Genomic DNA, 12,555 nt, shown 5'->3' with positions numbered 1-12,555 from the left:
TAAATCTGTGGCCAAAATGAGCTGTCTGATGAGACCTGGGTAGCTATGGATATTTGTGTTTCATATTAAATTATCTTTTTAATTTTTGCACATTGTACATAATATAGCATCTGCATGGGGACAGCTGGTAACATAGTGGTTAGAGTGACTGCCTTTGGACCCAAAGGTAGCAGGTTTGAGCCTCACCTCTGGCTGTAGTACCCTTGAGCAAGGTGCTTTCCCTGAATTGCTCCAGTAAAATTACCCAGCTGTATAAAGGGGTAAATAATTGTAACCTTAACATTGTAAGTCACTTTGGAGAAAAGTGTCAGCTAAATGAATAAATGTAATTAAGACTTTATTTCTTAATAGAATCATAAATTCCATAACACAATTCTGAACATAAGAAACTTTGACAAATATTTTGCATTTAACATAATTATTTAATTTTTATTTTAACTACTGCTTATGTTAAATCCTTTTATAAATCCAATGCCGTTAAAGCTTGGGTACTCATTTTTTTTGGGGGGGGGGGGGGGGGGGTGTGGGAATTGTGTTTACACTGATGAACATTTTAAGTTTTAAAACATTTAAGTAAAAAAAAAACTAAATTCTAAAAATTTAAACTGGAATAGTTAAAAATAAAAGACTATGGAAAAGAATGACACATGGAATATTTTACATGTAATTAAATAAAATCTGACAGCTTTTTACAGAATGCTTCTAAATAAACAGATACAGATACAAAGAATAATGGAATGAAACATAAATTTTAAAATTTAGTCACTATCATTTTAAAAACCCGTAGTAATCATGTACAGTCTGTGTACGCCTGCGTACACACAGCCAAGTAGAGAGTTATTGTAGACTTAGGTCATGTCAGCCTGCGTGATTCCTGACATCTGGAATCATTTCAAGATTTAACACCAGAGTGAATCACGTTATGACACAATAGTCGAAAATAACACTTTCCTGTAAATTACAGGAAGTCCAACGCAGCACCGATTTCCTGCATTCAAATACTGATTCACCTTGTTATTACACAGGTTGTTCACCTGACTGTTCAGTGTACTTTCCAAAAATGTGCCAACGTGCCTTTCTCCCAGTAGTACTGACACAGAGCCAATACAATACTGATAGAGTACTGATACAGAACCAATACAGTACTGATACTGCATCATTTTGGAAAAAGTATTTAAATTCTTTGTGATCAGGATCTTTTTGCCTCATGCGTTATCGGTAACTTCTGTGGGAGTTCATACTTTTTGAAATATTAAATATTTGCTTTCCTTTCATCAGTGTCACACTGAGACATATTGCCTCATATTTCCGTAAAATTTTAAATATTCTTTTATAAAAAAAGTAAAGTAAAAAAAACGTCAGTCAAATTTCCAGGAGAGAAAACTGCTTCTCGCACAAGATGGGTCACAACAGATGGAGTAATTCCTCCTTCCATTGTCAGGTCAAGTTTTGTTTTTCCAAAATGAACAGATTTGAATGGATCAAAGCTTAAATGGAACTTCAAAAAAAATCAAATGAAACTGTGACGTTAGTCCAGGCTGACAAAATTTCCCACTTGCTCTTGAGATTCCTGGAAGTGTGAAAATATGAAATATGTTGTACTTCACAAATGTTTGTTTTTTTTGTAGCAGTTCACACCAAAACACTTTCGATATCTCACTGAAGACGTGAAACAATAAGCAGAAATGGAAGAATGTTTAAAGTGCGACCCAGGGTCACAAATCTGTGCACAGCAAAGAAAAAAGCAATTTTGACTGTTTTCTCAGGCATTCTTCATTTTCCAGTCCTTATTGCCACTAACCAGGTAACTGGGGAAAACACACCTGAGTGTTACATAACACTGGGCAATTCCAGCTGTGAACGTATCTGGGGGTCAGTCACCACTGTTGCATCCTGCATGTTCTTCTTCGAAGGGCATGATACATGAACATGTTTTTACTCTATCTATCTATCTATCTATCTATCTATCTATCTATCTATCTATCTATCTATCAGTTTGCCTGATAGCAATAGTATGCCAAAAACATGGCTTGCCCTCTTGAACTGATACAGGGGAAATTAAGGTACATGTGTAGTAATAATGTAATAATGTGGTAACTAGTACTTTAACACTGTCATGGTTACGCTGAGACAGATCTGGGGCTATAAAAAGCAGGTTGGTTGCCATGCTTATGGGATTTAGCATCATTTCATACTTCATGTTGATGAGAATAATAATCTTGTTATTAAAATAAGAACTTTATTAATTTAGGTTCTTAGCTCAAATTGTGAAACTGTAATTTGATCATCAGTCACTTGGGTCATTATATGCACATTTCTACATGGACACACACACACACACACACACACACATTTTCAGAACCGCTTGTCCCAGACAGGGTCACGGGGAACCGGAGCCTACCCGGTAACACAGGGCGTAAGGCCAGAGGGGGAAGGGGACACACCCAGGACGGGACGCCAGTCCGCCGCAAGGCACCCCAAGCGGGATTCAAACCCCAGACCCACTGGAGAGCAGGACTGTGGTCCAACCCACTGCGCCACCGCACCCCCCTTTCTACATGGACCTTCAGGCAATTTATTTTCTGATGGGAGTTTTGTCCAAGGTGATCACCTGTGAAATACGGGTTAAAGCTGACAGCCGATACTCACCATGGACTCGTATCCCGAGGACACTGCAGCCTGCATCCCTGTTCTTCCTGGGACTCCACTGTGAGCAAAGGTCATCCTCATGAAACGTTCCTGGAGGTACTGCTGCCCAAAGCCCATAATGCGTCCCACGGCTTGGTTGGAGAGTCCGGCCATTTTGGCAGTAAAGTCCAGGGTGACAGCAAAGTGGACGAGCTCTTTACAGCCAGCATCGGGGGGCAATGGCTCTGGGGTCTCTGCCTCCACATAGCGGTCTGCCAGCTGCTGGAAAGAGCCATAGGACAAGCACTGGAAGAAGGAGCTGATGGTGCTGTTCTCCTTTAGCTGCAGAAGAGAAGAGGACAAGAGTTCAGCACCAATGGAGTGAAGAAGAGGCTCTGTGCACCACTGAGTTTCCTGTAGCCAGGTCCAGACAGAAGCTTCTTCCCATTGCCCTGATCACAGCTCATCTGGCACTGACAGACACACTTGCATCAGGAAAAAGTAACACTGCTTCCAGTAATTGTAATTTGAATGGTAATTGTTGATGTTTCTTTGGTAATTCTTCTCAAGCCTTTGCTTTCACTTTCAACTTTCCATCCTTAAAGCGTTATTCAAAATGTGTTCTCTGAAAACCATGTGGAAATGAGAATATTCCATTGCTACAAAGTTCATCTGAACATCATCAGTTCATCAGTTCCTCAGGTCCCTCAAACACATTCAGAGGCTCATTTGTTTCAGTGGTGCATGATGAACAGGACGTGTGGAGGAAAGCAGCTGAGGTTCAACTGCTGTTGGACCAATGACTCTTTCAGCAAATATCGAACCAAAATTCACATGTATTCCTTTAGTAGATGCCTTTCAAAAATAACACATTTATGAAAAAGCATAACCGTAAGTTGCATGTTTCTTAAGAAACTCTGTGCTGGTCAAACTATTTAACACACTACAAAGATATCATCATGGTTACACGGGAAGGAAGTGGTCGGACCCAAGTGCAGAGCGAAACAGAAACTATTGAGTGGTTCGACAGTCGCTGTTGTGGGACAAGCGAAGGTCTCCGATGAGCAGACGTCGTCAACGAGGCAATCCAAAGACAGGGTCGAGAAACAGGCGAGAGGTCAGTAATCACGAGCAGTCAGGCAGACAAAGGAGGAGAACAAGGGATCTGGGAAGAGGAGGGGGTGAATGAGAGGACCCAAAGGCTGAGAAAGGAGGTAGAGAGTCTGAACAAGGTTCCGCATTAGTTCCTGCTCTACTGCAGCCTTTTGTCATCTGAGCCAAACCCCAGGTGTGCCTTTTTGCTCCGGTGGCGTGGGCATGGCATTTATAGCTGAATACCATGTTTTATAGACTCCTGAACAGGTCAATAATACCTTTACATTATGACAGTATGCTCTCGAAAACATAACTTAGACTGGGAGCAATTCAATGATTTGTGTTTCCTTGAAACTGTTGTCAAGTCACAAAGCATACTAACCACACCGTCGATGGCATCTCCTTCTTGTTTGAGCAGTTCAGTGATCCTCTCAATCACCTCCTTTTCTGAAAAAAGGAAAAAAAAAAAAAAGATTAATACCTTTTTTTTACATTCAGAAAGTATTCAGTTTCCATTCTTGTGGGATTACTTATGGGTAGATATAACTTGTAAAATTTGCACATACAAAAAGGGAAAAAATGAGGAAGTGTGTATTTCAGATGAAACACACATGATTCAACCTGCTTTCACAGGAAACTGCAGAGAATGGAATTCAGATCTTCATGTGAGGGTGGTCCACAAACGAGGTTTTGATCGCGATCTGTTCTATGGCTCTTTAAAATGTGACTGTCTCAGTAAAAATGTGTCAGTGATGCACTTCATGTTTTCTGTTGTAGTGAGAAACTATAGATGAAAAATTATTATTATTATTATAAGTTCCTTACCTTGAGCTGCCACATTCTTCCTTGCCTTCACACTTTGTTCAGGAACTGAATAGCCCTCATCTTTGACTCGCCTCACTAGTTTGGCCAGCTCGTCTGACATCTTTTCGTAGTATGTGCTGTTGGGCTCCACACTCACAACTGCAGAGACACAACAAAGACTGAGTTTTAATCACAACATGAATTTGTTCCTTTGAACCTTCTGGACCTGGAAACAGAAAAGAAATTGTTCTTCATACATCTGCCTCAGGTTCCCATTGGCTTCCCTGTCTCCCAGATTTCTAAGTGGGTGTTCCTCATGGCCAATATTACCACCAAAAATGGGGTTTATATATCAAGAGAGAAATCACAGTAATTGAATAGTTATTGTAACTATTAAACAGTAACTGCTACCACTGGGTGGCACAGTGCGTAACGCTGCTATATTACAGCACCTGGGTGGTGTGAAAGGATGTGGGTTTGATCCCTGCTCAGTCTGTGTGGAACTTGCATGTTGTGTGCAGGGGGTTCCTCCGAGAACTCTGGTTTCTTCCTAGAGTCTAAAGACATGCTGTTCAGGTTCACCCACAGTGTGTGAGTGCCCCAGAGAGAGTGTGTTCCACTGATGTATGGATGGGTGACCCATTGTAAGTAGTGTATCTAGCAGTGTAAGTCACCTTGGTGAATAAGGTGTGTGCGCTGATAACACTATATAGAGTTCATTGGAAGTCGCTTTGAAGAAAAGCAATGAGTAAATGTGTTTTTGTATAATCAAAGAATGAAATCTAGAACATGCCTCTTCATTGTTGTATAAAAAAATCATATACATAATTCCAAGTAAATACAAAAGACAATGTCATTAAACAAGTAACTGATGGCTCTCCATTTCCCAGTGAAATATACCAGTCCTAGGTTTGTGCATGTAAAACTTAAGGGTGGCACGGTGGCATAGTGAGTAGCACTGCTGAGAAAGTGGGTTTGATCCATGCTCAGTGTGTGTGGAGTTTGCATGTTCTCCCTGTGCCTGTGTGGGTTTACTCTGTGTGCTCTGGTTTCCTCCCACAGTCCAAAGACATGCTGTTCAGGTTCCCCCATAGTGTGTGAGTGCCCCAGAGAGAGTGTGTTTCACTGATGTATGGATGGGTGACCCATTGTAAGCAGTGTCTCTAGCAATGTAAGTCAGCTTGGTGAATAAGGTGTGTGGGCTAGTAAACACTACGTAGTATTCATTGTAAGTTGCTTTGGAGAAAAGTGTCTGCTAAGTGAGTAAATGTAGAACTTAATACAGCAAAAGTAAAGTAATTCCTATGTAGAGAAGATGCTGAGAAATGCTTTTGTTTCAAGCAGGCTGGACTATTGTAACGCTTTATTGTCGGGTTGTCCATACCAGACTGTATCCAAGCTACAATTGGTTCGAAATGCTGCTGTGAAAATTGTCACTAGAACTAGGAAGTATGACCATATAACACCGATACTGAAATCACTGAATTTTTTCCCAGTTACACTGAGTTGATTTTAAAATCCTGCTTCTGACCTATCAGGCAGTCAATGGCATTGCTCCGGCTTACCTTTGTAAGATTATTGATTCCAAGTTTCAGTTTTCATTTGGGAGTTTTGTTCCTTTTCGCCGTAGCCAGTAGACATATGTATAGCTTTAATAACGGCAGGGATATTGTATTACTCTAGTATAAAATCAACGATCTTATTTTTTTATTTCTCTGATCCCTTTGTTTAGCACTCTGTGTTACTGTGTGAAAAGGACACTACACACACACACACACACATTTTCAGAACCGCTTGTCCCTTACGGGGTCACGGGGAACCGGAGCCTACCCGGCAACACAGGGCGTAAGGCCGGAGGGGGAAGGGGACGCACCCAGGACGGGACGCCAGTCCGTCACAAGGCACCCCAAGCGGGACTCGAACCCCAGACCCACCGGAGAGTAGGACTGCGGTCCAGAAAAGGACACTATATACAAATAAATAGAAATTGATGAAAAGAATGAATTGTCCATTGTTAAATTGTACTGAAATCAATGCCAACTCACTCTATTACAAAACATTATTATTATTATTATTATTATTATTATTATTATTATTATTATTATTATTATATCATACCTGTACATACATATAATGTCTAGTGACTATTTTTGTATATTGTGTACTTTATATTTTTTATATATTTTTTATCCTTTATTCACATATTCTATCTTTTCATCTGTGTCATCACTGTCATTCTGTCTGTGCTGTGGAAGTTTCTGTCACCAAGACAAATTCCTTGTATGTGTGAACATACTTGGCAATAAAGCTTGTTCTGATTCTGATTATTATTATTATTGTTGTTGCTGTTGTTGTTGTTGATGATGTTGGGTGAAGTATGAATAAGGGTACGCACCTTCAGGCTTGTGTCCTCCATCAAAGAGGCCCAAGGTAGTGGGTCTCTTCACAGGGGTGAATTTGGCTTCCTCACAAGCACGTGCCCTGAAGGACATCTTCCTCCAGGATACTTTTCTCTGTAGCTTGCCGGGACATGGGGGGTCCTGGAACCCTCCACGGAAGGGCAGGCAGGAAGCGGTGAAAGAACTCTGTTGTGTGGCAGCGGCAGCTCCCGTTTTCACCGGCTTGGCCTCCTCTTCTTCACTTTTCTCACTGGCCCTCCTGGAGAATAGGCTCAGGATGCTCTTCAGGAATGAGGGCTTCTTCCTTTTCTTTTCACTCTTCTTGGACATCAAACCCAGCTTGGCAGAGACCTCCGGCATGACAGGCCCACTTGACTTGGAGGGTGCCGGCCTAGAGACCTCTGCCACTACCTTGGCAGCTGCTGGTCGTGTGGAAGCATTGCTTTCTTGCCTGCAGATTCTGCTGTGGTTCTCCACCACAGTGCCCGACCGCCGGAGCTTGACCTGGGGCTTCCTGTTTGCAACAGCACCATCATTGAGGCTCAGGCTGCGCTTCACATAGACCTCCAGCAGGCGTGTGGCATCCTGTGAAGGCAGAGCCAGTAGCTCGGGCACAGGGGCTCTACATCCATCCTGTTTCTGCATGATTGAAAGTCTGCAGTGATGAAGAGCGGAGTGAAACTATTAGTTTCCAAGTCACACTTTTAACATCCCCTTAGTGGAGGCAAAAGTATGTTGCAGATATATCTGTACTATGTTTGTATTGAACTGGAGAAAATAAACCTAAAGACAATCTTCTTTTTACATATAAATTGATTTATTGACAACATAATTTCTTCTACTATACAAAAGACAGTGCTCACTTTGTTCAGTGAAAATGCTGACAAAAGTTTAAATTTCAAAGTAATCTTTTGAAACTGAGCATGTTCAAGGTGAATCCACACACACACTTTCAGAACCGCCTGTCCCTTACAGGGTCACGGGGAACCGGAGCCTACCCGGCAACACAGGGCGTAAGGCCGGAGGGGGAAGGAGACACACCCAGGACGGGATGCCAGTCCGTCACAAGGCACCCCAAGCGGGACTCGAACCCCAGACCCACCGGAGAGTAGGACTGCGGTCCAACCCACTGCGCCACCACACCCCCTGCTAAGGTGAATCCATACAATGAGAAAATCTTACTTTATAGTCAGGATCCTAAATCTTACAAACAGTTGTATAATTCTCTAATGAGGAAACTGGCTGTAAAGAACCATAAGACTCACGTTCTTCAAAATCAGCTTCTTGGTTAACTTATGACTTGACAATTCAGTGTGGAGCAAGATGAACCTTGAGCAGTTCCCACTTGAGTTCTAGACAAGACCTGACAGCTGCTAAACACTTATGGTTGTACCTGTTCCTCCTCTCCTTCAAATGGCCAATAGAATTGGCGTGAGAGATGACATCATCATCCAGTAACCAGGTGAGTGGAGATTCCCGCAACGCTGAAGACGGAGCTAAACAAGGAAGTAAAAGACTCTCCTCCTGACATTACAAACTGATTACCATGGGCAATATTAATGCTTTGCAAAAGCTGAATTTTTCCACAATGAAAATTACAGAATTAGTATTTCCTCCCACATGAATATTTTACATGTTCATTTGTTGTGTGCAGGTTTACATATCTGAGTACTTAAAATATCCAGCAACATGGGCACTGTTTCTAAAATACACTGTAATGTATTGAAACTCCTGCTTACTTTAATTTCAGTGAAAGGCAGGTGTGGTGGAAGATTTGTACATGATTATTATCAACGTTTCATTTGGCCGGATTTCATATTTGCTGCTCAAGACATTTCCATCGAAGCTCAAGACATTGCTCATCGGGGTTTTCCAGAGGTATCTTTCCTGCTGTTACCATGCACACAGATACCACTGCTCACAGTACACATGGGGTAGTCTGATGTGGGAATCGAGGATATTTGTTGATAGGACTGAAATAGATGGAGAAGGTTTAAGGCGACGTGTGCTACCTGTCACTCAACGATCTTTGGACTTGTACAGACTGGTCTGATAAGAACCTCTGCCAGTATTCCAGGAAGTCACTTTTCACATAAAAGCAGTCATAAACCTTGCCACTTACACTATACTTCTGCATGATCTGGTTTCCACATCACGATGATCATTAAAACAGTTTCTGGATGTAATACTCGACTGATCTGCTGACCAGTTTCCCTGATATGCTGATTTTTACAGTAAAAGGGGGGGAGGGGTTTGACAGTGAAAGTGGAAACCGAAAACAGCGCCGGTATCTACTGCTTCACTTCCTGATGCTGTATAGAGCATAACCCATAATTCTAATGCTGCATGCTCAAAGCCCTGTATCTTAGTAATACAATAACAAAAATCAACTAAATAATAAAAGAAAAATCTTGCTCTAAAATTGACAAATTTATAAATGAAATATCAATATACATGAGTGCGGATTCTCAATTTTATTTTAAAGAATCTGAATGTGCACAAAACAATCTGAATGTCAAACTGTAAGCAATCAGGTCAAATGGTTTTTAAATGGTATTTTAAAGATAAAATACTTGCAGTAATTGAGCAGTACCAGTAATAGGTATAGTAAAATGCATGGTGTATTTGAGTTTTACCTTGGATTTCACTGGAGGCTGAGCACCTGAGTCACCCACTGGGACATCTTTAAACGTCAAAGACAGGAGATGCAGCAGACTTTACAAAACACAGACTTGTTTTGTAGTTACTTGTAACCTCATTCTAATACAGTTATGGTGCTGGGGCATTTTTGCATTGACTAAATGCAGTACTGGAGTGATTAATTGTTTTTAAATACAATAATTTGCCAAGACAAAAAAACTCTTGCTGCATGGAAGTCATTCCTTTAAAGAAAATTAGTGTGATTGAGAGCAAAGCCATTCTTGTGTCAGTGCACTGCACAGGTAGCCTGACAGACCAATAACTGACCAAGAATCATGTCACCTATGCTTTATTATTTTTTATTTTAAGCCTCTACTCCAGTAGCTGTACTTATGCAGACAGTGTTCAAGGCCAAAAGCCTTCAGTGTGCATATGGACTGAGCAGTGCCTCCCTGCCCATCTAAAGTATCTACCCAATTTTAGTCAGTAATTTTTACATGGGTAAGTACCTTCTTCATGATTAGGGTGACGGCAGGGGTTAGTGAGGGAATCTCCAAGATAGTTTCTTGTTAGTCCTGTTCTTTAGCAACTTTGCTGGCTGGGGCCATAATTGTCTTGTGAAGGAGAACCGGAGTGACAACAACAAGAAAGACGTCATTGCAGGTATGTATGTCACAGACTCCAGTTCTTCCGAGAGCAGAGCAAACAAAACAGAATTTGACTTTGACAGTTTCATTGCCAGGGGGTGTGGTGGTGCGGTGGTGCAGTGGGTTGAACCAGGTCCTACTCTCCAGGGGGTCTGGGGTTTGAGTCCTGCTTGGGGTGCCTTGCAATGGACTGGTGTCCTCTCCTGGGTGTGTCCCCTCCCCGTCCAACCTTGTACCCTGTGTTGCCGGTTTAGGCTCTGGTTCCCCATGACCCTGTAAGGGACAAGCGGTTCAGTGTGTGTGAGAGTTTCATTGTCATGTGCAATGAAAAAGTGAACACAGGGCAGGCCTTTGAAGTTGGCAAGAAGAGCAATTCACAAGAAAAGAAATGCAGAACTTGATGGATGAGGTCAAACAGACACAATGACACACAACTAAATTTCAGAAACTTGTATTTTATGGTTGAAAAAGAGAGAAACAGAACAGACTTGTGAATGTATTGTAAATGGCATTGAAACATCTGAAGGGAAGGAGTGATGTTTACATTTACATAACTAATTTAGAAGACATTTTTCTCCAACGTGCCTTATAACTCTAATTAAATGGAAGTACATTTCACAGCAGGTGACGTGCTGTAGATACAGACACGATGACTGAAACACGGTTACTTTGTCTACCGTTTTCCCAATACACATTACACAGTAGCTGCCTCTTGAACTCTGTTCTGAACTCTCAAAGGTAATCTCGACAAATTGTGTGATGCAAATTTATGGAGCTGTTAGGAGATGGAACTTTCAGCATTTTAGTGTTTCTTACATGTCAGAAGAGCTCATTTTGTAGCAAGAGTGAGTAAATAATGTACGTCATATTACTGAAGTAGGGGTGTGGTGGTGCAGTGGGTTGGACCACAGTCTTGCTCTTCGGTGGGTCTGGGGTTCGAGTCTTGCTTGGGGTGCCTTGTGATGGACTGGCATCCCGTCCTGGGTGTGTCCCCTCCCTCTCCGGCCTTATGCCCTGTGTTACCGGGTGGGCTCCTGTGACCCTGTATGGGACAAGTGGTTCTGAAAATGTGGCATGAAATATTACTAAAGTTATTTTTCAGAAGTGAGTGAGGAGTATAACCCCTGAAATTGACTAATTGTAATTATTATTCCCATTTGGAGGCTCTGATCACAGCTTTTGTCCAGATACCAAAAAGGTTCTCTTCCCCCTTCCTCATCACGCTGTTTATGGGTACTGCTCTGACTCATTCCAAAACCGCCTTTTACAGAAAATAGGCTTAGCCTTCAGCTCCGCACAAGTCATTCTATTATGTTGATTTGATTTACACATTTCATACCAGCGCACAATCTAAAAGCCCTGTTTTTAAACTCTTTACATCAGTGCTGTCACAACAGTTTCCAGTGATTTGTCACGTCTCCATCAACCACAGCGCATCGGCGACACCTGCTGTTCCCTGATGGAACCTAAGATAAAAAGGGACGCCAAGGAGGAAACAATGTGGAACCTAGTTCAGCGACTTCTCTTGAATGGTTGTCTGTGTTACCTGTATCCCCTTCCTGCCTCGACCTTGGCTTGTTTATTTTTTTTGACCACGATTCTCTCCTTGCCCTGCGTATTCTGTTTGCCGATCGCCCGACCTTCGTCTGTCCTCGACTTCTATCTTGGATTACGTCTGTCTGCTTATAAACAACATCGCTTTGAAGAACTCTGCACTTGACTTGAGTCCGTCATCCAGTGGAACGAAACTATGACACGATTATATTATCATTGCTGAAAGAGGTGGAACCTGTGCTTATGAGTTCTCAGTCAGATCAGCAGTACCTGAAATTAGGGTTTTTCCTGCCCATGATAACTGAAATCCATTTGAGTGTATCAGTTGCGCGGGAAGCTACATAAAATATTGCATTAGCCACAGCAGTACGATACACACAATGTATATAAACTAAATAAAGTGCTGCAGTTTGCTGGAAGTTTTTGGCCACAGATTTCTTTTAAATGATTCAGAAATCAATGGAGTACAATAGCTGAGTTTTTTTTTCTTTCAAAAAAAAAAAAGTATTATTGTGATTTTTAATTATTTTGTAATATGGCAGATATTTATCAAGTTATGCAAAAAAGTTGTGTTTCAACATATAAATAAATGTAAATTTATTAAATGAGTTTTTCTGGGAGGGGGTGTGTGGTGGCATAATAGGTTCGGCCAGTGCCTGCTGTATGGGTCCGCGGTTCGAGCCCTGCTTGGGGTGCTTTGCGACAAACTGGTGTTCCGTCCTGGGTGTGTCACCTCCTCCTTCGCCCTGCACCTTCGGTTGCTGGGTTAGGCTTTTTGGTTTGCCGCC

At 41.8% G+C, this 12,555-nt stretch overlaps 1 protein-coding gene across 1 annotated transcript; it reads right to left on the bottom strand.

Moving 5' to 3' along the window:
* Positions 1 to 594: 594 nt before the first annotated feature.
* LOC108918207 (apoptosis facilitator Bcl-2-like protein 14) lies at positions 595 to 8,362 on the bottom strand. Its single transcript, XM_018725298.2, has 6 exons — positions 8,192 to 8,362; positions 6,923 to 7,581; positions 4,549 to 4,686; positions 4,106 to 4,170; positions 2,650 to 2,970; positions 595 to 1,570 (listed from the first exon to the last, which is right to left on the bottom strand). The coding sequence occupies exons 2-6, from the start codon at positions 7,569 to 7,571 to the stop codon at positions 1,529 to 1,531; spliced, it is 1,215 nt and encodes a 404-aa protein (XP_018580814.1). The 5' UTR covers positions 7,572 to 7,581; positions 8,192 to 8,362; the 3' UTR covers positions 595 to 1,528.
* Positions 8,363 to 12,555: the final 4,193 nt, after the last annotated feature.

Source organism: Scleropages formosus, chromosome 22 (assembly GCF_900964775.1).
Source record: "Scleropages formosus chromosome 22, fSclFor1.1, whole genome shotgun sequence".
Classification (NCBI taxonomy): domain Eukaryota; kingdom Metazoa; phylum Chordata; class Actinopteri; order Osteoglossiformes; family Osteoglossidae; genus Scleropages; species Scleropages formosus.
This window is presented reverse-complemented; position numbering and strand designations above follow the sequence as displayed.